This window comes from Pocillopora damicornis, chromosome 12, assembly GCF_964200805.1.
Source record: "Pocillopora damicornis chromosome 12, jaPocDami1.2, whole genome shotgun sequence".
In the NCBI taxonomy this organism is placed as follows: Eukaryota; Metazoa; Cnidaria; class Anthozoa; order Scleractinia; family Pocilloporidae; genus Pocillopora; species Pocillopora damicornis.
The window spans coordinates 4,570,300-4,597,892 of NC_142681.1; the positions used below are offsets into that span (position 1 = coordinate 4,570,300).

The window sequence follows — 27,593 nt, forward strand, 5'->3', positions numbered from 1 at the left end:
AGAAAACTCAGGTTTACTTGTGAAGAAATTAATTACGTAGTCCAAACAATGATTTCTAATTATAATGGGTAGGTGGGAACATTTAAATGCAAATACATTATATTGTGTCACTGCTCGTTCATTTTCGACAGCATTTTTGTTTATGAGGCATAACGGTGATCACGTAGCATGGTTTAGTTTCAAGGTCACCCCATTTCGTCTTTAATCTCAGTTTGTCAAGACGAAATATGATGTGTAAATAGCTGAACATTTTTCGAAACGTTCAAGGCCTCTTGCTATGCTTAAGTGTCTTGACGTCATAAGGCGATGACATAGCACATCTACGGGTTTTAAACGAACATTGGAAACGTGCTTTCTTCCTGCGCCGCTCACCAAGGTCTACTGTGTCAGAAGTTCTTGGCAGTGGCGCCTTTAATGATTCAGGTGAGACATTATTTGAATTCCTGCGCCGCTCACCAAGGTCTACTGTGTCAGAAGTTCTTGGCAGTGGCGCCTTTTATGATTCAGGTGAGACATTATTTGAATTTTGAGAGTTTGGAAGACCGCTAAACTTTTAATTTCTAACGAGATATCCGGTCGAAACTATCGATAATTAAAATCAAAATAAAGTCCCACAACTCATACGGTAACACGAGGGTAGAAAACAGAGAAAAGGCGCGTGGGAGAAAGAGGTCTGTTTTGTTTTGTACCGTGCTCAAACGTACTTCTTCTTTGTTTAATGCGTTTCTCTGTTGACCTGATTGTACTGTTGTTGCATGGAACCCTTCGTGCGTGGATCGTCTATAATATTTTACATAAATTTGATAACATTTGACTTCTTGCGTGAAAATAGGAATGATGACCAATTGGAAAAAAATTATATTTCTTTACTCTGCACAAAAACGAGGCGTTTAGAATCTGAGTGCAAAAATTTGAATATGTTGAGAGTCAATGATCATCACACAGTGCACAATAGTATTATCAATATTTGTGTCAGATCAGATCAAATTACACAAAGGTCACTGATGCTTTACTTGAATCAAGACACGCGTTCACCTTCGTCTTTCTATGCCCATAACAACCACGATTCTCCGGACCTTTAGCTACTTTTCAGAAATTGTGATTTCCTGTTTAACTTCAAATTTGTTTTGACGTCAGTTGCAGTAATGGAAAGCAGATATTCTGTTAAACACACGAGAAAAACAACTGAACTAAAATTAGAAGCACGGTTAAAATACCTACAGAGTTGCTTTTCATATGAGATCAAATTTATTTCAAGACTTTTCAAATGAATGATGCCTTTCTTTTCATTTTCCTCATCAATTGTCTTAAATTACTGTTTGGGTAACAGTCTACCACACAATTTTGCTCTTGAAGTTTACGTCGAAGGATTGACGGAATTGCAAAAGCCTTGACCCCCTAAGGACTAAGCCATTTCACTTTCTTCATCACCTCTTTGCATTGAAAATACAAGATAGGGTGCAGTGACACCTTCACTGCACCCCACGACTGTGTCACCGAACTGAATTTAAATAGCTTGGTTATAGAAGAACACAATCTTAATATTTGCTTCACCATAACAGTAATGAATGACGCGATTATTATCCACGGCTGGGTTAAATCGTATGAGATCAGGAAAAGAACACGCGCACGGGAAATAAAAACGTGTAATGAAGACTGAGGTTGTTTCTCGTCAGTTCTGAGTTCAAGCTCTCTCACCTTGCTTGAACAAAGCCACGGGTATAGCCTCCGGCCATTTAGAATCAATTTTTCCTTAGTTATCTATTAATTTTAGTTTTTAATATCTGGATCGCAAAGAAAACTACTGGGTCACGAGGGGGGCATTGGGATTTTCGGTTTTGCGCCAAAAAAAAACTTCGGTTTTTCGGTTTTGGAGTTCATTGCGGTTTGCGGATTTTCCGGTTTTTAACATTTGGTTCTCGGTTTTCGCAAAAAATATTAACGGGTTTTCGGATTTTATATCCGATGCGGTTTTTGGTTTTTCCTATTTGACCTATTTGGGTTCCGGTTTCTCTTCGATCTGAGCGGCAATTACGCGCGTCCACTGACCTCGAATAGCTGCTAAACGCAAATGTTATCGAGAGGAATGCGTGACAAACCAATAAAAATATTGCAGGGATCCCCAGGTAGCCTACGTGTAGCCGTACCCTCCACCTCCCCGAAGGTGGGGGGGAGGGGAGGGTACGGCTAAGCACGGAACATTGCCAGAGTTTTTTTTATCAACACTACCTCGAAGTTAGTGACCAAGTTACAGGCCACATGTGACTGTTTGATTCAACATTCCTAAAGAATCTCCAAACTTTCAGGTCTTAGCAAATGGAAATGTTAGATTAGGGATTTTAGTGAAAACTTTCCAGAGCTATAGCTTTTTGCGACTGCAAAATTGCAATCCTATTTGAATTTCTTTTAAAAAAGCTGGAGTCAATTCAAAAAAGGGCACTACATTTTATCTATCCATGCCATAGTTACTTAGATGCCCTTAATACTACCGACCTTAGCAGCTTGAAACAAAGACGAACTCAGCTCTGCTGTAAATATATTTAGAAGATGACTCAAAAAGACCACCCCTCATTAACTTCCTCAAGCCGAGAACAGCATCTAGTGGTCACAGTTACAACTTGCGGGGCAGCAACAACAATAGAAATATTGTTTACGCTGATAGTAGTTGTTGCCGGACCCAGCGTTCAGGTTCCTTTATTTCATTCGCTAGTAAATATGTGAATATGTAAATAATTATTTATGATATTTTTATTGTCTCTATAGTAGTAGTAGTGTTAATTATTTGATGGTTGTTAATTTATAGCCCTTTAATGCAGTTAATTCTGCAATGTGGCAAATAAAAGGTATATATACGGTATATATATAGGACTTTTGTGCGAATTTCCCTAATTTAACTAGGCTTCATTACTAGCTGCTGAGTCCGCAGAGACCACACTCGAGGTCCTCGAGAGAGCAGCTATTAATTTAAGTAGATACTAGAAGATACGAATGCCAAGTCCATGGCATTCATAAATCCTGTAGTGAAATAATTGTAGTTTACTCAACTGTATGCTCCACTTGTCATCACTGTAGCGGATCGATCAGGGTTTTAATAACTGGGGTGTGAAAATGTATCGGTTTTGACAGTTTTGCTTGCGGTTTTCGGTTTTTCGGTTTTGGATGATTTTTTCTACGGTTTTGCGGTTTCTAATAGGCCCCAATGCCCCCCTCGGTCACTACTGAATATAAAGTCAGTTTGTATAAGCACAGGTAAACCAAGTAGCTACTCGGCTTTAAGGCGGCAAATATTTTCTACAGCAATCTCTGAGCCGTGTTAAACAAAACTTAAGTAATCAAAGATTGTGCTTACACTAAGTTAAAGAATTGCTCTGACTGTCTCGGTCCTATCGTGATTTTGCGTCACTTTGACCCAAAGCTCTCTCTGCGGCGCATAATATAAGTAGAATATTCAGTTGTCCGAGGAGGAAATCGGCTATTAAAAGTTTACACGTTCAGACATAGAAAACAACGAAATTCGTAAATGTGGTATCTCCCGACTTCTTGAGTAACTAAGAGAATACATTCTACTATAACTTAAGATTTCATCTTAATAACCCATTACTTTAGGGTTTCCCCTCCTTTCCCCTCCCTCCCCTCCACTCCCCTCCCATCTTCTCTCCTCCCCCCCTCCCCTCCCAGCCGTCAAAGCTAAGAACACAGAGGCGTTGGCTCTCATTTCTCACGAACGAAGAAATTTTTGGGAGACTTCTTGAGAGTCTTGGTAAAACATTTGTATTAATGATTAGAGTTAACCTTTTCCGCTTTCCTCTTAGTTGGACCAAATTACAAATGGAGCCAATGACAGGAAGCTCACCTGTTCCTAACAATGTTCACCTTTTGGTCCTACTTTTATCGTTTGCAATGAATATAAATGGTGAGTATTTTGAAAGAAACATGTCAAACTATATACAAATGAACATGAATATCCCCATTTGCACAAGGATAGGGGTGGACGGGCTGCCTTCTTCTCACCCTCATACCCAGAGTGGTTTAATGTCACCTCAAATCTCTCTTGCACCTTTTGACTCTCTTTTGGCGACCTCGCACCTTGGGTGACGATCAGAGGAAATTGGGGGGAGGAGGAAGTAGATATAAATATTTCTTTCCATCAGAAAATAGGGAGAATTCGTTTGAAAATCAGGCTGTAATGAAAGGTGAGGAGTAGCGATTGGTTTTGGGGATCGGTCATTATTTATCCCCTGGGGGAGAGAGTTAGATGATTTTGGTTGTGTCACAGTACGATGATTCAATGATGATTGATTGACTGGACGAGCTGAGTACAGTAGCCTTTAACGATTTAAATTTGTTTATGATGCCGTTGCAGGACAACAGATATGCGCTTCATTACAACCCTGTCAAAATTCTGGGATTTGTTCCGAAATTCGAGGTACCTACGTGTGCCACTGTGTTGGAGATTTCACTGGTCGAAACTGCTCATCCCGTAAGTACTGCCATTCACATTTCTGCCACTAGAAAAATATCTATCAGAGGGTGGAGGAGGAGGGGGGTCTGGGATGAAGGTTTGCTTTTTGTAATTGAGATTACAGGAATGCCTCGTCCTAAGGGCGTACCTTTTAATGAAAGAGAGGGACAGAAAGTTAGTTGTGGTGGTACAGAAAAGACCATAGAAAGCAGCCAGAAGGATATAACCATTCAATTATTTTATTCCATTAAGTGCTGGTCAAAGGTGCTTTGATGACAAAAGTGACCGTTTGGTTCAAAGTGCTAGTTTTTTTTAAAGGGTGAGGGTCTCTCGGAGTGTTCCTCTTCAAAATTGTAACTTTTTCTGGTAAGGTTCTCCACCCCCTTGTTGTCTTTATTCTAAAAACATACTGAGGTGATAGGTGCCAAGATATGGCTAGTTTAAGTAACCGTTATTTCATGGAGAGGGCATTTTTTTCTCTTTTCATTGCCAAGCAAATAAAAGCTGGCTGAGAAAGAACATCTTTGCGTCCGGAAAAAAGGAACAGATTTGAACGAGTTAATCTTTGCTTAATTGTCTCAATAACGAAACTTTTGATCAAGGCACGGGTCATTATTTATTGCATGGGAGGGGAGGGGAATTTGGTTGTGTCACAATAATTTTTTCAGATCTCCCAGTTAGGCTTTGTAGTATTTTCATGACCTCTCCTCATTGGCAGTTAATTTGCACTCAATTTTGCTGTAGTCCTCCTTTTAAACTCTGTTGACGACGACTAATACATCCCTGTATACCCCCTGGAAACCATGTGAGCCCTCCAAAATTCCTTTGCCCCCTCCCCCCTAGGTGATAAACGATGACTGGTCACTAATCAAATCAGAACTTGACCTCAGGCTCTCTCTTTTTCTCTTCTGCTGTTATCTTTCTTCTAACGTCTGTTAAAATTTTTTGTTTCAGTTACATTCACGGCAAGTATTGGTGTCTCCCAGCTTGTGGATCGCGATCTTATTCCACATATCACGGCCGTTTTTCCTCCAGATTTAACTAATTACAATGCACAGAGGCAAAATGGACCAGTTGCTATAACAGTCGCATCGAACACGCCATTTCCGAAGACCTTTAAGTGGAGTTTGAATGGCTCTGCCTTGAGACTGAATCAGGAACCTACATACGACCGCGTGTTGACAACAAGACATGGAGATTTGGGGATTAAGTTTGGAATTTTATCTGATGAAGGCGATTATCAGGTCTTCATGTCGAACGCCTTTGGTACTATGTTTAGTAAAAAAGTTGGCCTAAAATTTTCAGGTAAGCAACAAGTCGAGGTAAAGCGCTGAATATAGTTTTAAAAATGTAGTCTTATTACTGCTAAATGTAGGCTCAATTTACGGCTCAGTGATAGTAAACTGTTAACCTCAAAATAAAAGAGAAATAGTAATTGACAACCTTTTGAAGTTAGCTGATTTGGACGTCATCAACGCGATTAACATTTCAAAAGTTTCGTAGAGTAATCTTAAACTGTACCCGCATCCGCTAAACTTAATACAAGGAGTGACTAACATCTAATTTCTCCTCACAGTATGACTGCTTAATCAAAAATTATGGTCATGAGAATGAAGGAAATTATTGCCATTTGTAGAAGCTCTTGATTGGTAAACATATTCTCCTTATCGGTTCCATTGGAAATTTGTAAGGATCAGTGTGGAGAACATGCATGTTGATGTCAGGGTGTGAAGGGCCAATGGAGGCATCCACTGGATACGAGTTATTTTTTTAGAAGACGAGAAAAACATTGGGCATTGGGCAAATGTTAACTTAATACATGGTATCTGCGGTTTTATGTCATTACCTGGGTAACTGCGCAACTACTCCTCCCCTAGTCCAACAACAGTCGACTGCCAACAAGTTAGAGTCAATGTTGGGTTAGGGGAAGGGTAGGCGCGCGGTTGCTCAGATACTGACATTTACGATCCGTATTTGCTTCAAGCAACTTTATCTTGGTATCCTGTCATTTAGTGCCATGGTTAGATCGTTCCAAGTCAGATCCGTAAATACTTTCGTCTGTGTTCCGATCGCTACTCGTACTCAGATTTCATTTAAACGTTTAAGAAATATTTATTATATATGTGGAACGAACTGACTTTTTTGAAGAACGAAGTGACTATTTTGTGGAACGATCTGACCATGGAACGATATGACCGCAAACCATTATCTTGATTCACTCACTTCTATATATATTTTTGCTGCACTTGATAGTCGTTGGACCATTTTCAATCTATCGTGTACGAAACGTCAGTATGGTCGAGAATGAATCTTTTCGTCTTCCCTGTGGGTCACTTTCGTACAAGTACCGTGTCAGCTACTCATGGAGCACTCAGAGACCTGGGATGTCACTCCTTCCCATCAGCTCCTCGTTTAGACCGCGAATACTCATGGAACCAAACGGAGATTTATTATTCTCCCCTGTCACAGCCAATGATGTGAATCGTTTTATGGCTTCTGGAGGTCGCCTAAAATGTAGCGTAACAGATCTTCATAGAGCAAGAAACTTTATAAGCCCGGATATATTTTTGCACGTTAAAAGTTCAGGTGAGAGGAGTACGTTGTTTACACTTTTCAATGATGTAGGAATCTGTAAATCTAAGGGTCACCCTGGCTTCATAATGTCTAGAGGAAGTAACCCACGGGTAACCACTTCCATAGGGGAATTCTAACCCTTTAGCCCCTAGGAATGACCAGCATCTAATTTCTCCTAACAATATAACCCTAATCAAAGATGAGCTTAATTAACTTGAGGTCAAGGGAATAAAGGTGATGACCATTAACTAAAGAAGGTTATGATTATTAAACAAATTCTCCTTGTCAGTACTTTAGAAAATGTATAGCGAAAAGTATGGAGTATTTTCATACTGATGTTATAGTGTAACGGGTTTTAAAAATTGTAGAACTACCCTGGTTTCATAAGGTCTAGGGGGAGTAACCCGAAGGGTATCCTCTTCCTTAGGGGGGCGTCTAAGGGCAGCTTTGTTTTTATAAATGCTGTGTTCCAATCTTATGTTTCTGTGTACTTTTGTTCGATAATACTGTTAAGAAAAAATTGGATAATGATGACAGTAACAGTAATGATAGTAATGCAATTGCGTAAATCCATTGGGCAGTGATCAATGGTAATCCTGAATTCTATTCCATTTACCACAGCATAATGAAAAGCCCCTACATCTCGCCTGCTTCATTAAATGGTTCGATTTCCCAAGCAATTTTCAACAAGAAAATGTTGGTCTGCTTTGTGATGAATTACGCCTATTTTTCCTTTTTCCTGCCCAAAATACTCTGCTATATTCAATAGGAAATAATTTTCCTCCAGTCAGGACAAGGCAAAGCGCCCTTTGCAATTGTTGTCACGCAACTCTTTGAGGAGAATGTTCCGTGACATTCCAGAGGGTGGTTACAAAGGCCTCTTCTTTAAGTTTAAAGTGAGCTGTTTATAAATGGAACAATGCAAACTTTTTCCTCGGTTTCGGAAAAATATGAGAACACATATGCTAAATTTATTTTTGTTTTGTTTAGCTTCACAGAATGCAAACCTTAGATTTTACACCACACCGGCTGGTTCTTATACGTTGGCCACTGGAGATCAGTTTTACCTAAACTGTACCGCGGGAGGAAGGTAGGTCGGACATATATATGTTAACTACGCAGAATAGTCAGATCACTTGATAGTTTTTAGGGCCTTGTTTCACTCAACAACCTTTTCTTTCCTTAAATCTTGTTGCCACATGTACTTTTATTACAATAAGTAACGAAGGAGATAAAATCATTTTCTTCTTTCATCGACTAAGGCAGCAACTCAGTGCATTTGCAAAGGTCCAGCCAGGACCCTGATACAGCAAACTGTAAAAAAAAAAAATGTTTGGAAAGGTTTCAAGAAAGGTGTCTAGGAGAAAAAACTTATGTCAAGAACGAAATCGGAAATCATGGTTTGATTTCATATTCCTTCCTCCTTCTTTTAACTGGATTGTCATATTTCTGCGTCTTATGGACGTTCCTGTTTCTCTTTCCAGTGTAACACCTGACATTTCTTGGTACAAGGACAACGTACAGATCGTGGCCACGGGGGATCTGTTCCAGTATATGAATTACAATAGAACTTTACGACTGGGATCACTTCGCTCAAGTTCACACAATGGGATCTACAAATGTGTAGCCGGTATCTCAGGGGCGATTCTGCAAAAGACAACTACTCTAAAAGTCATAGGTTTGTACTTTTTTCGACGTATTTTCTAGTACCGCCTGCGCAGACGCGGAACTTTTCATAATTCGTCTCTTTCTTGTTAGCTTGCATCGAGTGAGTGCGTAAAATGTTTTTTGTCTAAAGCAGTTGATAATAGCGACTTGATTTAACTGTTCAGCCTTTCTATCCCCTTTTCATCTGCAGACAAAATAGAACCGGTGTACGATCAGGAAGTCCATCCCTTCTATGACATAAGAGAAGGAAAACACGGCGGAACCGTGACGCTTTTCTGTAACACAACTGGAGACTTAAAGAGCAGTCCGACCTGGTATTACAACGGAGAGAAACTTCAGCACAGGTACAACCGAAAAAGGGGATTCCGCTCCCAAATCAATATTCAAACGGCTGATTTCAAGTATCTTAACGAGCATGCTTTTTTTTATTTTATCTTCAGCTTAAAGTTTTTGAACAGATGGTCTGTTAGTTCCTCCTCTGGGATACTGACCATTCGTAACCTAAAAGTGAAGGACTTTGGCGTCTTCCAATGCGTTGTGAAGAATCCAGTCAGTGAGAATTACAGGGTGTCGTACTTGGTTGTAACAGGTACGTGAGGGGAAGAGGAGGGGATTCCCCTAGGGGGGAACTCTCATATCCACCACACAACTTTTTAGTACTAGTTGTTTCACAGTCTAGTCACCTCCGAGGTATAAGTGACTACCCCCTGAGACAATCAATTACACTTCATCACATGCGAACTCGCCACAATTAATAATCGATTCCTTTTTAAGGGTATTTTGGAGGTAGTTGCTTGACGCTCTTTGGAGCGGATTACTAAGGGAATGCATTGTGATTTCAGTAACTTTAGGGTGGGGACATTCAGGGTGACAACATATTTATACGATAGGTAATTATGCAGCGCAGAGGAAAATATCTCAACGAACCAATGAGATTTCGTAGAAAAACCAGCAGCTTGCATGGGTGACCTAATCATGTTTCTTTTTTCAGTTTTGAATCTGATTGGTTGAGATGATGGCTGTGGTTTTTTTGACCAATCACAGAGCGAAGAAAAGCAAAAACAATGTTGTCCCGAACCACTTACGACACTCAATTAAGAATATCTCTGATCTGAAACTAGTCAGGTTTTGAGCCAACAAGGTTGCTTTTGATGGAATACTTCTTAGGAGGAGATATGCTTGAATTGAGTTTGCCAATGACTGTTTATGTGCCTCCTTTTTTTCCAATTTCAGGAGCGCCTCTTCCTCCTGTGAATGTGAAGACGACTAATTGTTCAAACTTTTCCACAATCCTGACATGGGATGTCAGGCTTCTTTCTGATCTCTTACCTCCCGATCGTTTTATCATTGAATGGTCCGCTAGATATGCGTCTTTACAACAATTTACACTCATTCCTTTTACTAAACTGGCTGAAGTTCCCAGTTCTGTTCGTTCTTATGCCGTGAACAATCTCAAGCCAAACACAGAAGTTCATTTTCGCATCCGCGCTAAAAATCAAATCGGTGTTGGTTTTCCTGGCCTGTCCCTGGAGAAACCTCTTTGTATCACTAGGAGCAAACGTAAGTACGATAACATCAGTTAATTTAATTTTGCTTGAAAGCTTTCTATTGTCAGGCAGATAGCCAGACAGCCAGACTGATCGAAAGGCCGAGAATTTGGAAGACTGACATGACCACGGGTAGACCAACCTTCAGAAAAAAATATAGACAGTTATTGCGCCAGTGGATCAGCCACTCCACCAGTTACCCATCATTAGATTTATCATTTGGGTTCTCAGGGGAAGAAAATTTTGCTCCGATACATTTTGATTGAAAGCTCCTGTGTTCTTGTTTTAGGTCCTTCTTTACATCCCAAGAACTTGCAGATTGTTCCTAGAAAAGTTAACGGAGAATTGCAGATGAATTGGACGGTAATTTAAATAACCTCATAATGTTAATTACTTTTTAAAAAATTTATTGCGTCTTCTGTCGGTAATTGAAACGTATTGAAGTGCACTATTTTCCGATATGAATGATAATTTTAAAGAAGAACCTGCTTTTTGATGTTTTTAAAAATATGTTATTTTGAAAATTTCTTTAGTTGCCAAGGTAGTTTTTGTATTGGTTACCGCTGAATACAGACAGATTTTCGGAGAGTCCGCTGGCCAGTCGTTAAAACGTCGCTATTTTAATTAGAGAGAAATGAAAACATTGAATATATATATATTATTCAGCTGACACGGAAATAAACTTGGTTTTTGAATTTTTATTTTTTATAATTGAGGTAAAGAAAGGTTTTTTCCCTTACCCAAGTCTATTTTCTCTTTTGAAGAATGATAACAAATTATGATAATTGTCACAATTGTTATTTAAATTATGGCAATGATAGTAATTATCATAATTATCATAATCATGGTGTATTTTCATAATTATGATAATCATAGTATAGTCAAGAGTGCTAACTTCTAGTTCTTTTTTTTTCCCCCAGACTCTTGATCCATTAGATTGGGGTGGAGCTGGTTGCAAGTATAGAGTATTTTATCGTCCAAATACTCCAAACGCACCCTGGACGAATAAAACTTCATTTGATAGATGTGATCTGAATTTTATTCTAGAGAGAGGAGTGTTAACCAATCAAGAATACGAGGTTAGGATTCGAACCGAGAACATCGAGGGGCCTGGGCCGATGAGTCCTTCCATTTTCGGTCTGTCTGGACAGAACCGCCTCTTTGAACCACCAACTGATATAACTGTGGTTCGTGTTAACGCGAGTTCTGTTGAGATCAAGTGGACTCCATTCGTTCCCAAATCTCCTCAGTCAGTGGATGGTCACTACGTACGTACTACCAATTTAAATTTTGTAACGTCATTGCTCCTTCTCTTTTGATCAAGTTTAAGCACTTTACACCCTAACTTCAGTAAGCATATTCTTCATACTGTTTTCTATACATCTCTTAAGGCGCTCGTAAGGAGAATCTGTTTTACAGTCAAGCACCACTACTGTAATTGGTAATCATTTTCTTTATTCTCGTGACCATAACTTTTGATTCAGGGGTGACATGGTATATTAAAAGGTTAAACTTCAAGCAGTAGGGCGTAACTTTTCTGTTGTTTTAGTTCTTTTTTAGTCCGCCTAATGCTTGCTGCCGTCAAGTGATGACATTAGCTTGCACAAAATGTACAGAGTCGATATTTTCAGGCCTTGCCATATGATGACAGAAAAAAGAGGGGGAGTTTGAATATTCGTTTCATTATTCCTCGCTCATCAACTGACTTCGGACGGTAGCCGGAAGTAGATCTCATCTACTTCCGCTCCGCTTTGACATCAAACTAAAAACGACCGCCAAAACCTCTTAGATAAAGTTTCCCAATATGGTTTTGCCTTTAGGTCCACTGAGGTATGAAAACACTGTCGACGTACCCTTTTAGAACTTTCATTTTTTATTTTTCAGATCTACATCTGGCAGGGTCGTCGCACATATTGGCAGCCAAACGAAGAGTCGGTTGAAATCCTGTTGATCCCAGACTATGCCATAAGGGTGAAGGTCGTAGGAGGAAATATCGTCACGGGAGTGGTGTCAGGGCTCACTCCGTGGACCAACTACACCGTGGTGGTGCAAGGTTATAACAGTGCAGGACTTGGCCCCCCTAGTGACGAGGTTGTTTTTGTAAGGACTTTGGATTCACGTAAGTGGGCGATAAGTCGATGTTGCAATGCAATTATCCCCTTTTGGCACTGATGGTGATGAAATGGCTAACAATCTTAGATCGCACAGGGAAGTTTAACAGTTCTGATACTAGATCAGCCGAATAGTAAAGCTGTTAAGAACCAATCAGATTAGTGAATTTTGTTGTTAACAGATCTGTTACAAGAACTATTGAAATATTGTTAAAGGCCACGAAAGCCATCCAAGTGCATGATTTCTTGCTTGTCAGTAACCTTAGTATCAGATGACACTTTTTTTAACATTTTTTTTCTGCAGAGGATTCCTATTATATTTTGACGCTGAGAATTACAAGTGAAAACTTCTCAGAGGACCTCAAAGATCCAATTTCCAGTCGATTTAAGGCTTTGAAAGAGAATGTGACGAGAGAGGTTAGTAACAGTATCATCCGCACATTGGGCTGAAAATAGTTGGACAACTGTAAAGCGATTTATTCAAAGTGAACATGTGTTATTGAAGTCGAACATCGTTTTATCCAACGCCTTTGCAGAGGCAGTCTGAGGAGAAGTAAATGGTTGAGATGGAGAGAGAAAGGGGTGCAAGCGTATGGGACGGGACGGGGGTGAAGGCACCTCTCTACCCCCTCCCCCCTGCACTCCTCAGAGGCAGTCTGAGGGGAAGTAAATGGTTGAGATGGAGAGAGAAAGGGGTGCAAGCGTATGGGACGGGGCGGGGGTGAAGGCACTTCTCTACCCCCTCCCCCCTGCACTCCTCCGAGGCAGTCTGAGGAGAAGTAAATGGTTGAGATGGAGAGAGAAAGGGGTGCAAGCGTATGGGACGGGACGGGGGGGAAGGCACTTCTCTACCCCCTCCTTCCTGCACTCCTCAGAGGCAGTCTGAGGAGAAGTAAATGGTTGAGATGGAGAGAGAAAGGGGTGCAAGCGAATGGGACGGGGCGGGGGTGAAGGCACTTCTCTACCCCCTCCCCCCTGCACTCCTCAGAGGCAGTCTGAGGAGAAGTAAATGGTTGAGATGGAGAGAGAAAGGGGTGCAAGCGTATGGGACGGGACGGGGGTGAAGGCACCTCTCTACCCCCTCCCCCCTGCACTCCTCAGAGGCAGTCTGAGGCGAAGTAAATGGTTTAGATCGAGAGAGAAAGGGGTGCAAGCGTATGGGACGGGACGGGGGTGAAGGCACCTCTCTACCCCCTCCTTCCTGCACTCCTCAGAGGCAATTTTAGGAGAAGGAAATGGTTAAGATGGAGAGAGAAAGGAGTGCAAACCTATTGGGACGGAACTGGGGTGAAGGCACTTGTCTACCCCCCCTCTCCCCCCTTACTTTAAAGCGTTAGAAGATCAAACATTTTCAACAGACTTCTTGATTCCGCTTCCAACACTTATTTTAAGGGACTAACTCAATAATTCAATAATTCTTTATTGAGCTTATTAAACTATCAGTTAATTACTATTTTTTAGATACTACTTTTGACAATGAAATTAGAAGTAAAATTACATTGCGATCTGAGAAGCTAAACGGACAAGTTGGTTTAACCAAAGTAACAAATAATCAGACAATTTAGATTTATCAACTGAGTTGAAAACGTAAATTGGCCTCCCTAAAGAGTTTCTAAAGCTTTAGAATCTCTCTACAGCAGCCAATTTACATTATCAACTCCGTTAAAAAACCAAATTATCTTGTAATACACTCCACCAATGTAGCGCCACAGTTTCTTTGGAATCTCACCTCCTTAGTTCATTTAACCAAGTTAACAGCTTTTACTGGCGTTCATTTTCACAGATTACGAAACTCTATTCCAGACATGGATGGTTTAAGAGAGCTACTGTGCTGTCTTTCAGGTATTTATTCTTACTCGTATATGCTTTATTTCAAGGATTTCAAATAAAGGTCTTATAATATGAAATGAGCCAATCACTGGGGGTCAGAATGGGAAATGTTTTAAGGGGGCGAGGTTCATAGTGCACACATAAACGGGAAAGTATGTGACGGATATCCAAGACGTGATTTTAAAACGTTTTGTAGAAAAGTTCCCAATACATTTGAAAAAAGAGCATGTGTCATTCGTCTACAAATTCGAATTTGGGTTTCACGGAAGTTCAGTCTTAATCTCAAATTTTCACAAGTAAAATTTTTTAGTCTGCTGTTCTAAAGGATAAGCTCCATTTCACTCTTCAGCCCGGGAAGCGTTCAGGCAGAAATTCAGTTGGAAGCAGCGAGCCCCAATATGAGTTTTCTCCAACAAGTGGTATCCCAAGCTGATAATCTTGGAAACTTCTCGTTGGACAGAAACAGAACAAAATTACAAAGCCAAGCAGGTAAAGTTTTCATTTCCTAATATTTGATATTTTTGAACTAAATTCTTAAAAAAAAAATTTAAAGGGAAATTGTGCGACCAGAATTGTGTTTTGGTAGCTGACGTTTATGGTTTCCGTTCGAATTTGATGGATAATTCGAAACAGATATTTTAAATGGTTTTTAGAAGGAATATGTTGTAATTTATCAAACTGGATCAAAAGCAAACTAAAACGAGACTTAAAAACAAAAACCTTAGCATAATATCACTACAGTTAACCCGTACATCAGTCAATTGTATTAATTGTCGTCAACCTGGGTTTTTTTCTGTCTTTTTGAGTGAGCAGCATCACATCATGGACATTCAAATAGACGATTATACTAAGGGGGAGGGGGAAGGGTGGAAGTTATAACTGGTATTTAACGCTGTACATCTGTTGTGAGAAACCGAAATCAAAACTTGAGAAGGTCATCCATATCATCTTTAACTTATTATAGGACTGCGTAACGTTTATTTGAACTCTGTTTTACCGATTGCCATAATTAGTCAGGTGTTTAAAGAAATATATCCTTCCCTATTGATCGAGGATAACGACGAATCGTCACAAAGCGATGTGATCATGTTACAGAAGCACTCCCAAGATCTCATCATCAATTCTACTAGTTGGATCAACTAATAATCCCCCAGCTGATATTTTACTTAATTCCAATCACTTGTGTGCCTGATATTATACTAATATTGTGAAGAGAAATTCTTTCTTGGTCATCCATGGGTTAACTACAGGTGTATCTAACATTCTTACTTCAGGCATACAGAGCGTAACAATACGAGCTTCACATTTGATGGTGAACGTGACCGGCAGATTTGTCATTAACTGCACCGTGATTGGCGGTCCTCCCGACCTTCAGATCACATGGTCTAAAGGAGGAAATATCATTGGTTTGAGTCACCGCACAAAAGTTGAGACTAACAGGGGCTATTCCCGCCTCACCGTTAGAGATGCTATGGCTTCTGACGAAGGAGTCTATGTCTGCCAAGCAGGGTAAGCTCGTTCAACTTGATGATAGAGAAGACTTTTAACAATGCTGTGAATTCACTTTTCTAACTACCGCTCAGGGGCGCCAAGAGGTTTGTCAACTTTTAGAGAGCCATATGTGCCACGGATAAAATAATTCTCTTCGGAAAATTTGAATTTTTAAATCCAGTGAATGAACGTGAAACAGAAAGGGGGGGGCTGATTTTTTTTCGGTTGTTTAGGGCGTCGTGTTAAATTTAATTGACTCTTTGGTTTAACGTGATCGTTTTTTTTCTGGTATTTATATCACACCACTAAAAGTGTTTTGGATGATGGTAAGACTCAGGAAGTAGTTTGAGGGTGAATCGTTGTACTTACTTCCTCCTCTGTTCGTATCTTTTACAGTAAAGGAAGCCAGATTGGTACAGCAAACGTATCAGTTCAGGTTGTTCCTGTACTTAGAATATCACCGCGAGCAGTCTCTGAGTTCGTTGGTAAGTGCAGAGTCATTCAGCAGCCCTCGTACTCCATCGCTCTGCTTATTCCATGACAGTGTGCTTCACAGATTTCTTAAAAGACTTCCTTCAGGATCTTTCACAGGCCAAAAGATGTATTACCTTGTGTATCGGAGGGCTTGTCGATGGGCTGTTGTAAAATTGAAACCAGAGTTGTAACGTCGACCAATCAGAACATGAGACAATATCACAAGCAGCCAATGAGAACGGAAAGTCAATAATTTTAAACATCCTGAAACGCGGGAGAACTAGAGTAGCCCGGTCCCAGTCGTTATTACGTTTGCACGTGTTTGGTGGAGGAATGGGGGGGCAAGTTTTTTAACTTCGACCAATCCCAGACCGTAAACGAATAGAACTAAAGCCATCCCAGATTTCTTTGAAAATTGCTTTAAATTTTTCACAGCTGTGGCTCGCCATGTGGTAGACAAAGACAAAACTGGAATTTCAGTAGTTGGCATAGCGATGGGGTTGAGATTCTTATTCATCCTTAAACGAAGGGAGAACTTCATATACTGAGCACTGATTTTACTATAAATTTATTAGGTGGTAAAGCATCGTTTTCCTGCAGAGTGGTCAGCGGCGTCAGGCAAGGAGCAAGCGTAGTTGTAGTTGAAGTGACATCAGAAGGATTAGAATTCCTCAATGATCGACCGAGTTACACAGCAACCAATTTAGAAATCCCAGACGGAGGGGAGAGTTATGTTAGAAAATTTGTCTGTGTGATGCGGTCACAGGAAGGTTCTGTGCTGGCTATGAGTGAAATGGCTGAGCTGATTATTATAAAACCAGGTAGGCGTGGTACTTTTAAGAACTGAACAATACCTTAAATGGAGAATTTAATTCTCACTAACAAGAGTTTATCCAGGCGAGTGTGATCGCTAAAGGACAATACTTATCACGAGAAAAGGTCAGAAACAGCCGAGGAAAACTCTTGCAGTATTGTCCTCACATCTCCTGTCGAAAACTGTATCCCCGAAACGATACGAAAACTGACGTGCATAGGCTAAAACATGAAGGAATGGTACCATGTATTAACAGGGCAAGCAAAGAAGATTTATCACTAAACTTTCTTTGGTGAATAAAAGTTCAGGAGTTTTAGAAAGCCTGGTAACAGCCACATAACTTGCGTGATTTTTTTCAAGGTTGTTCCCGATCCCTTCATTCAAATTAAAGTCATATCATTCAGCTGATTTGAGTATTTGTCCCAGATATTCACATGAAAATTCTTATTTGTCTCACAGACGTACCAAGGTGTCGAGAAGAGTGGCTTAAAGGAGTCCTGTGGTCAGCCACAGCTGCAGAACAAACTGACATCAAACCTTGTCCACCAGGAGCCAGGGGTAAGCCATAAGAGGGTTTGGATACAATGGCAATATGTCCTTTTTCTCGTGATTAGAACCAAACATAAATGAACATTGAACAGTTCCGTCATTCTGTAGACTAGGTGACCTAACCTGATCTAAAGAGATATACCGAACAAGGCGTTAGTGTTAGTAGATTTCCCAGTGGGTAGGTAACTCTAATTGTCTCTCTCGTTATTTGCTGGTATACCTTTTTTTTTATTGACATAGATAATCTTTTTTTTTTGATAAAGCGTAGACTGCACCCTCGCAATATGATAGAGAGGGCACAACCAGGGTTGGTTCCCTTTCCCTCCCCAGTCCTTCCTCCTGCTCCTCCCTTTTCCCAGACGTCAAGCATAGCTTGCAGTGGACTCCTGACCGTGAAATATTTTTAATTTAAATTCATCCTAGGGAAAGTATCGCGTTTTTGTGCTGTGACTGGGAAGTGGGAAAACGCAAACTTCGTAGACTGCAGTTCACGTGAATTTCTCCAACTGGGTGACGAGGTAGGAGCTGATTGATATTCATGTCCTGAACCTTAGTTTAGATTTCTCATGTTAATTTGCCTATCACTCATAATTTCTTTATGGAAACTGTAACAGCTCGATCGGAGGACTTTACACGATAATCATACACACACCCGTTTCTTCGTTCGTCCTCTCATCAATCACACTTAAGATCCGTTTATTTTCAGATCGAAGCTGTTACGGAAGGTTTCCAGACAAACTTTACCGCGAAACAAATTCTATCAGAGCTACTAAACGTTACTCTACCAAACGTAAACAGCACGCAGAAATCTCTTGAGATCTTTGGTGGAGACTTGGTCATCGCTGTGAATGTACTTGTCAAAGTGGCTGATTATAATGCTGAACAAGGCAACGTGAGTAACGAGGAGGATGTCAAGAACTTCGTTCAAGTGGCGAGTAACTTGTTGGAACCAGTCAATCGTGTAACTTGGCAGGAACTCGAGAATGTAAGTTTAGTGTATGCTCCTCTAACCCTTTAAACTCCCATGAGTGACCAAGGGAGAATTTCTCCTTACAAAATTAATACAATATCAAGCATAGAAGTGATGAGAATCTATTGATGCAATACAAAATTCTTAAAAATAACATCGTAAGAATTGACTAGCACAGAGTAGGGAGAATTACTACTTTATTACAGACAGCTCTTAGCCGGTTGTTCAATAATGTAGCAATATCAAGTTTACCTAGGATTAGGCGTTGATTTTGTTATCCATTTTTCTAGCTTTAGAGAGAGTTTGTTTGAGTAAAAGAGTGGTTTTGTTTTCCAATATTGGTTTAGTTACGGAAAGGTAAAATTCTACAAATTTTGGACACAACATACGGAAAAATACCAAAAGTGTTAATGTAGCTACAAACAGTCCTTCATGTGTCAGAATCTTTCTGTAATAAATAAATTGCCATGGGTGGATCAGGAAGGGCCTGAGGAGGGCGTGGTCCCTTTTAATTTCTTTCTTTTTAAGTGAAACTCGAAAAGTTGTTGGCTTTGGGCGAGTTTTCTCTTGCCATTTTTTTTTTAATCTCTCTCTTTTGACTACCGGCCTGATTGAACCCCTCGCTGATTTTATTCCGTTGTCCACCTCTAAGATTGTACTATTCATGAACCTACTCGGGTCATGTCTCTCTGCCGCATTAGTGTGCGCTTGTCGTCATCAGCTTCCAATCTCGTTATCATACAGAGGCTTGTTTAACAGTACTTTTATGTGACTGATTTTACTTGCAGTTGGGTGATAGCCGGAGTAGAATCTTAATGAAAGCAGTTGATGATTACGGTCTGGGTGTGGCAGCCACATTTACTGGATCCTCAAAGTACACAATCGTTCAGGCTACAAACGTGTTAGTCAGGATCGACCGAGTACAAGGAGACAACCCGGTATGAAGACGATTAATTATATAAGCACATGTGGCCAAGCCACAAAAAAGATTGTAACTTAGGGAAAATAGCTACGACAACAACATCGTTCCCAGTGTCCTCTCTCTTTTCCCTTACTTCCCCGAGGGACGAAGAAAGAGAGCCCTGAGAATGAGGTTGCTACCATAAATGGCTTCACATGACGACGTTTAAGCAGTAAAAGAAAAAGTGCAGTAAAGTGCCTGTAGTAACACCGACAAATTGAAAACGGTTATGCTTAGCGCCAGGTTTTTTTACGGTAATGTATTCAAAGTAGTCAGCTAACGATGATGACACGATGAAAATACGTGAGATAATCTCTCGCAACAATGCGTTTAATATTGCGCGCAAAAAGTCATTACCTACGTAGCGTTAACAGAAACCTTTGTAAAATGTAAGTCATGTTTCTTTTCACGTTTCCTTTTAGTTAAGAACTGAAGGCTTGAGTGTGAGCTACAATCAAAGCTCCATTCATTTACCAGGCGAGGCATTCAGCTCATCCCCAGACTCCCGCGCCATTACTTCAGTACTTCTCACGTTAAACGATGTGTTACCGCTGGACAAAGAAACTAAGGACAAGAAACAAGCGGTCACCGCTAATACTACCGTTGTATCATCCACTGTCTATCCCAGGCCCCCAAATGTATTCAAGCAGCCGGTCAAGATTGTTTTAGAGAACAAAAGGGTAATTATTTCTTTACTGGTTTGGTTCTACTCAAACGTTTTATTTTCCTTCTGATTGTTTCAAGTAATAAGATTTGTTATAAATCTTAGCACCAATCTTTCTCCTGACTTTCTTCTCAAGGTAAATGTTCCTGCGGAAATCGATGTAAAAAGAAAGTGTGTTTTCTGGCGGCCTGGAGGAGGAGGCGTATGGCAGACCAATGGTTGTAGACTTGTTGCTGAAGAGTCTAACGTCAGTATCACAACATGTGAATGTAATCATCTGACCGTCTTCGCCTCACTCATGGATCCTCACGATGCACATGTGAGTAAAAGTGAAACGGCATCGCCGCTTTTTTAAAAAAAAATTGACCACAGAAAAAAATTTACATTGTGTTTAAGGCATCCCTTTCACGGCTATCTTTCGTAAATGACAGTGCTTCCAAATTGTGTGACTGATCAGAAGGGTTGAGGAGAAAAGAGACACTTACATCAAGAACCATCTCTAACTCAACGACCAATCATAAACTATGGCAAGGAGCCAATCATAAATCAGTGCGATCGTCCCTAGGCGCAGGTTAACGAAAGTGAACTGGTCATAATTGATGATTGGCTGTAACTATGCATTTGATTGGTGAAATCTAGTTGCCGCCCTTAACATTTTTGTGTGTAAATCTATTTTCTCAGATCGAACAATCTCACAAGAAAGCATTGGAAATCATTTCAATCATTGGTTGTTCCATTTCTCTCCTTGCTGTTATTGTTACTATGGTCGTTACTGTGTTTTTCTGGAGAGCAGTAAAAAGCCCGAGGGCGAAAGTTCTGTTAAACTTGTGCGCTGCTATCGCCATTTGTTGCATACTTGTGATAGCAGAAGGTTCAGCCAGAAATAACGAGGTATGTTCGATGAAGATGGTCACGTTCACTCACTCAAATTAAGTCCTTTTGAATCATTCCTGATTATTCCCATGCATGTCAACTGAGTGGAGTGTAGAGTTTCTCTCATGTTAAAAAGTAGCGGGTTAGAGCTGCGAATTGTGAGCTGTTTCCTTTACACGACGAATGCGTCAAGTCAAAGCGTAAGCAGGAGTAAAAGAAATAAATATAGCGTTTCTTTAGTTTTCATTGAATGAATAACTTATTTCCCTTCGAGACGTTCTAACGATCACGAGGTTGGGAGTTATATGTTGTTTCTTTGAAAGTTTGGAAATAAGCCATTGATTAGAGATTTTGTGAAGCAAAGGACTGCGCAACTGCGGAAGCTAGGTTTGGCAACCATGTCTTTGACAACCACATTTACCCAGGCCTCGAATTTCCCGCACGCATCCTAGTTACGATATTCAGTCATAAAGATGGCTCTGCGGTGGAGAGAGCACCGCTCAATCTTACCTTTTCTTTATTATCTTTCAGACGGGCTGCACGATAATGGCCGCTTTACTGCATTATTTCCTGTTAGCATTGTTTTGTTGGATGTTGTGTGAGGGAGTGTTACTTTATATCCTGCTCGTCAAAGTCTTTGGAGGTGGAGCTGATGACAAAGTCAAGTATTTTTACTTGCTTGGATGGGGTAAGTTTGTTTGTTGTCTTCCCATTTTTTCCTTTATTTTCATCAAAGTTTGTACCACTTCCTTCTTTGTTAGCTGCCGACAACTCTCGCTAGATTTTGAACCAGTCAGAGGCAAAACTAAAGCCCTTCGTTTTCCCGCTCTTTTGGTGGTCTCACTTTGACAGTATTAATTGATATCCGGTCTATTCCAACTTTTATTTCCATCAAGTTATTTTCAGGTTCAAAGTATCAGATATTCTGAGAATGATTAAGCAAACAAAAACTTGACGCCACACGTCCACGTGAGCACAATTCATTAGTCTAAAAATACTTTTAAAGGGATCTCTTGAGGAATGAAGCCTGCATGAAGAAGTTAGCCTCTTTTCTCTAGAAAGTGTAGCACTCACTCGTCTTCTGCAGAGTAGGAGACTTTCTCGTTTGAAATGAATTAAATATCTTTGTTTTTCAAGGTTTTCCAGCTGTTATAGTCGCCATATCGCTAGGTGCTACTCAAGCTGTTGGGTACGGCTCGTCAGAGGCTTGCTGGCTTGATGTAAAAAGTGGAGTCATTTGGGCGTTTATTGGGCCTGCAATACTCATTATCTCGGTCAGTGAATATTCCTTAGTTCTCTGTTTTACTTCATATCAATAAAATTTTCGCTCCACTGGATGCTGTGACAGGAAACAAATTGTTTCCAGTGTCTTTTCCGGTCTGAAATCCAAAACGGAGAAAAATCAATTCTGAATGTTTGGATGGCATTTCCTAAGGAGAGCTTTGAAGGAAAGGGTATCTTCCTGGTTTTTGTGACTCAGGAAAACTAGTCGCCAAAAATGTCAATCCTCAGCCATCCTTGTTCGTTTTTCACTAATACCGATTGAAAATGGTAAAAGTTCAAAATTTTCCGAACCTAAATTATTCAAAACTCACAAAACACAAAGGATTTCATCTAATGGACCACACGATGTCATCAATAGATATTTGTAGCTTAATTAGGTATGATACACGACAAAACTAGTTTTCATGTGACGACTTGAAATGAAAGTTAAAATGAAGTGCAGGTCGAAATAATACCCCCCTTCCCTTTTTAATTTTGTACAATCCCAGCAAACGAAGTGCAAAAATCATAAAGAAGTGGGGAGGGGCTGAGTAAGGATTGTGGCTTCTCAAACACTATTCATTTTCAAAGTAGACAATTTTTCTTTTTTTTTTTACTTAGATAAATATCGTAGTATTTATCCTGGTGATTCGTCAAATGATGGGAACACGGCACATTCAAAACAAGACGCAATTCGAGAAGGTCAAAGCTGGTGTCAAGGCCTCCGCGGTCGTTCTTCCCCTGCTTGGAATCGCGTGGTTGTTCGGTCTTCTCAGCATAAGCTCGTCTACCATTGCTTTCAAATATATATTCGTCATTGCTAATTCTCTTCAGGGACTGATGATATTTATATTTCACTGCTTGTTAAACAAACAGGTAATTAAGAGCTACAGATTAGAATGATTGGGATCTGTTGAGTAAAGATAGGTTAATGGCTTACGAAGCTCTCAAAATTATTCACCCCGAAAATAGTTAAATGTGTTGCACATATATGAAATCAATAATGATATCAGTTTGTTGAAATCGGTGTAATTTTTTCTCTTCATGATCCAATAATAGGCTTGCATTTGTTCCGGATTGCACTTCAGTCGATTTAATAGAGCGAATATATCATAAGGTCTTCATCTTAAAGTTTATGGAATCCGTTGGGACAAATAAACATAATCTCAGAAGAAATACTATTGAAACACAATCATACACCGGCATGTTTCCACCTCTAACCACATAGACAAACTGGATAGGCTTGCTTTAGAGTGTTAACATTTGTTTCTCTTCCTTGCACCAGATCCAGGATGCCGTCAAACGAATACGAGACAAAAGCAGCACAGGCGCGTCAACGACTCCGAAAAATAAACCTTCTCCTGTCCAAAACCCAAAAAACGCCATAAATCTTACCTCTAATGGTAGGTGATTTCTTATCTAGTACAGAATTATCCCTAAGGAACTTTTCTTGAAATATGGGGCTTTCCTCAATCTGAAGGAAAACCTCCCGCGGTCTGCAAAAGAGGCGTTTTTACGTTTTTAGGCGAGACATACGCGAGGAAAACGTGAGACAAGCGCAAAGTGAGCGCACAAGGCCCCCCTTCCTCCATATGTGTCTTCTCCTTGCGTTTTCCCTGCATTTACTTCATGCTCGCCTCGCGTCTGCCTCCGCTCACTTGAAAAACACGAGAAATGAAAAATGACGCCTGTACTGTAGGCTATAGCGCCTGAGGACACCAAACACGAGGTGTGGACGGAATTTGTTAAAAAATCACGTGCTGTTTCAGCATCAGGTGAGCAATTAGGGGCTTTGACAGTAAAATGGGATCAAATAAGTCAAATGATGGCTTATCGATGGCCGGCTACCATCGTTCAAAAACATTTTGACAAACAGCGATTTCGTCGCCGTCATGTATTACCAACATTCCTTCGTTATTGTTGAGGTAGAGACAGGAAGCGGTTCTTAATTTCTGACCAGAAATCTCTTCCTTTCAGCTAAAAAGAAGAGGTCAAACAAGGCACAAAATGATTATGAAATGGTTGATAGTCTAAAAAGCCAGTCAGATTCACCATTACCAAGGAGAGACGCCATCAATAACATGAGTATCAGCGAGGAGCCTGAAAACCCAAAGGCGCCTTTACAAAAGCAGCGGCCACTTTACGACAGTAAGTTTCTTGTTAACGGTTAAGTTGTTTAGAGTCTTGTTCGAGTGACAGATCAACTTTAAATCCAAATTGTTTCTCACGCACCAGAGACGTGAGATGGCGTGAGAGCAGCGTCATATTTCGAAAAAATTAGTATGAGCAAAAGAGAAGGAACCAAGTCTTGGTCAGAAAGTAGCAACGTAGGTGATCTTTTAGTAACAACTCTTAGAAATGTTTCAATAGAAGGCGCTCAGTTGTGAGCAAATGCAGGTGTGCCTAATCTTTCTCGTTTCTTAGAATAAGACTGTACTAATTTTCATTCCTTTCTTTTAAGATAAAAAAAGCTCACCTCATATCACCTGTGCTCAGGAGAAAAACACACAGAGGGATTCTGTCGAGGAAACCGCTGAACAAAATACATCTCCGGACTACGGGACAAAAAGCGAAGGACTGACGCAAGGAGGATCCACGACGGTACCCAGCAATAATGACATGTTATGCTCAATCGACGGAATCACAAATCACATCTATGAGAAACCACCTGGCTATGATGTTCCTCTTTTTCATAAAACTCCTGATGCTGATAAGATCCCAAACGATGGAGTCCCGAGTCGCATGTACGAAAATTCGCCCATCGGAAATGCTTCCTCCGAAGATATAGACTCCATGATAACTCAGGAAGATGTTGCTTGTGTTTTGGAGGATGAACCTCCTCTTCAGGGTGCTGTGCATCCAGAATCGAATGACAGAATCAGAACTGTAGAGGTAAATGGCTTGGATTTCTAAGAAAACCTTCCGCTAAGAAATTTCGCAAAACCACTTCTCCTTATACAAAATAAGGCTATGTGAGTGATAGATAGTATCAACATTTTACATAATCTCTCACAATTATAGTTTAGGTTATGGTTTCTGTTTTCTAATGCATTTACTTTCAGCGCAAAAAACAACTTAGTCAGGAAGGGAAAAATTAAACGTCTTTACACTCTCCCCTCCCCCCAATTGTAGTGTTAGCACCCTTCTATCCTTACTAGGGTGCTTGTGGGCCCTTGCTTAATCGATGGCCTCAATGTGACATATTTGGACGCGAACTAAGAAAACTGGTTCTAGTACACGGAATCAGAGCCAGAAGAGAGGAATTGACGTGTGGCTACAGTGGGTGGCTCAAAGTATTGTCTGCTTTATACAGCTCTGTTGTAAGATTCCAGGGAGAGACTGACCCACCGTTCAGAGGTGGTAAGGAATGGGGGGCAGAGTTTGAAATGATTCAGTGGTGCTGGGTTACATTTAATGGACAGCATCCGTGATCCAAACTGTTTTCATCAATTCAACTTTTCTTTTTTAACAGCAAGACGAGCTTAGAGAAGTTCCTGACGATGTAAAGAATGATGAAGACTTTGACGTAAGTTAAATAGAAAACGTTAATTCATGATACGAGGCATAGTCGCTTATCGCCCGCCATGTTTTTTGCGCCCTTGGTTGCATGGTTACGTCTTTCCCAGCCTTTCACACCGCTTCCATATCATGTTTTACCGCCCTTGAAACCACTGACATGTGTCGTCGCTTTACGGGCGTTTTTTCATAGCATTTTGATGAGCTTATGTACAAGTGAGTTCCCGAAAGTAATCCGAGTTACATTGGTTTTGCTTTACTTTGCTTTGTGATTGGTCCAGAAACTTGCCAGCCAATCAGGCGCAAACTAAACTTGGTCGCCCACGTTTTTCCCGCGTTTTGGACAGTTTGGTTGTTTTACTTTGACCCCTCATTGAGCTCCTTCTTTTTTTTGTTTCGTTTTTTTTTTTTTTTTTAGAGAAAAATGGCTGAAAGACGAGCCAAAGTTGATACCGTTCAAAAAGCAGCTGATGAATTTAGATCCTCCTGTCAAAAGTTTTCAACTGAAACTCGGGTAAGTAATGGATAGTTGAAACTCGTGCCCCTCCTTCCCCCCCCCCCCCCTTGCCACATGACCCCTTATTCCTGAAGTGATTCCAGTAAATGATCAATTCCGTTATGATCTGAAAATAACCAATCCTGTGTCGAAAATTTGGCTCACGTAGAATCGTTCTTCATTCAGGGAATGAGTCTTCAAACTAACTTAGGGGGCGTACTTTTGGAACAAGGCCTTCAAATGGACGACTAGTCTCTTAGCTTGATGATCTTTTGATCAGGGAGGATGGAGAAATGTGCTTTAGTGAATCGCTTTCTTTTTATCCACAGTCTTCTGGTAGCTTGTGGCGTAGATTGCGACAAAATATTTTCAAGGACAGCTACAAAGCGAAAAAAACTGGAATATCGCCTGACCTATCTGATAACAGAAGAGATGTTTACGACACTGTCGAAGACCAAGAGTTAGTATAACGTAAATTAAAAAAGTGCCATCGAGTAACTGAAACACAAACTGATGCGGCATTCAAGGCATTCAACAGTTCAACATTCTTCTGAAAACTTTTTCGTTGGCAACCAGAGAAAAATTAACATTTTAGTTTACCTGTCCATTAAGTTTTAACATACTGTCTCAGTAAAACATATGACGCAAGATCGGTTCAATGTCAAACTGATCTGATCTCAGGAGCAGGCACAAGATTTGTATTTAAAAATCCCAACTGCATCGAATTACCTATTTATTTGAAAGCCCGCTATGAGGCTATTAAGTGTTTCATTTTATCAGTTTCAAACAGTTACTCATTTTATGCCAATTTTTTTAAAACAAGATAGGAACGACAGCATAAAGCTGGAAAAATTTGTAAATCTATATATTTATGATATGACTTTTTAATATGTAATTCACTTGTATTGCAAAAGAATCCCTTGAACGAATCCCTTGTACGAACTTGATAGGATTTCAACATGCTTTAGTTTAAACGAAATGTAGGAGTAAGATTTAAAAACTCTAGAAACCCTGTTCTATTTTTCTTACGAAACAAAAGAAAGTTTGTTCCTTTTTTTTTTCCAATAGGTCAATATTTATCTATTGAAACTCAGATTTTTTTAAGAGGCCAGTCGGTATTATGAGTCTGTAGTGGGAGTCAGTGAGTCAGACTAACTTAATGCTTATTTTCACGTATTTAATATATATTTATTATCTTCCTTATTGTAAGGCAAATAACTTATCGCATACATTATGTGACATTTTCCTCCCTATTCAGATTTATGCCCAGATCTGTTAAAAACAGTTTTAAAATCATACCTATGAGACATGAATAAACTCTGATAACCAA

At 40.1% G+C, this 27,593-nt stretch overlaps 1 protein-coding gene across 3 annotated transcripts; it reads left to right on the plus strand.

Moving 5' to 3' along the window:
• The first annotated feature begins 129 nt into the window (after positions 1–129).
• Positions 130–27,593, plus strand: LOC113681522 (uncharacterized). Of its 3 annotated transcripts, XM_089188723.1 has the most exons (36): positions 130–376; positions 461–507; positions 3,813–3,913; positions 4,364–4,480; positions 5,417–5,767; positions 6,716–7,048; positions 8,027–8,126; positions 8,521–8,714; positions 8,895–9,048; positions 9,145–9,293; positions 9,938–10,264; positions 10,541–10,614; positions 11,172–11,519; positions 12,136–12,370; positions 12,667–12,779; positions 14,146–14,204; positions 14,542–14,681; positions 15,467–15,701; positions 16,080–16,168; positions 16,733–16,978; positions 17,431–17,529; positions 17,944–18,038; positions 18,227–18,505; positions 19,279–19,428; positions 19,874–20,131; positions 20,252–20,434; positions 20,797–21,006; positions 21,520–21,676; positions 22,126–22,262; positions 22,873–23,127; positions 23,537–23,654; positions 24,229–24,399; positions 24,713–25,143; positions 25,724–25,777; positions 26,186–26,281; positions 26,593–27,593. In XM_089188723.1, the coding sequence occupies exons 3-36, from the start codon at positions 3,829–3,831 to the stop codon at positions 26,731–26,733; spliced, it is 6,183 nt and encodes a 2,060-aa protein (XP_089044849.1). In that variant the 5' UTR covers positions 130–376; positions 461–507; positions 3,813–3,828; the 3' UTR covers positions 26,734–27,593. The 3 variants fall into 3 exon arrangements, with proteins under 3 accessions (XP_089044849.1, XP_089044850.1, XP_089044847.1); XM_089188724.1 differs by lacking the exon at positions 461–507 and having other exon boundaries at positions 130–423; XM_089188721.1 differs by having other exon boundaries at positions 147–507.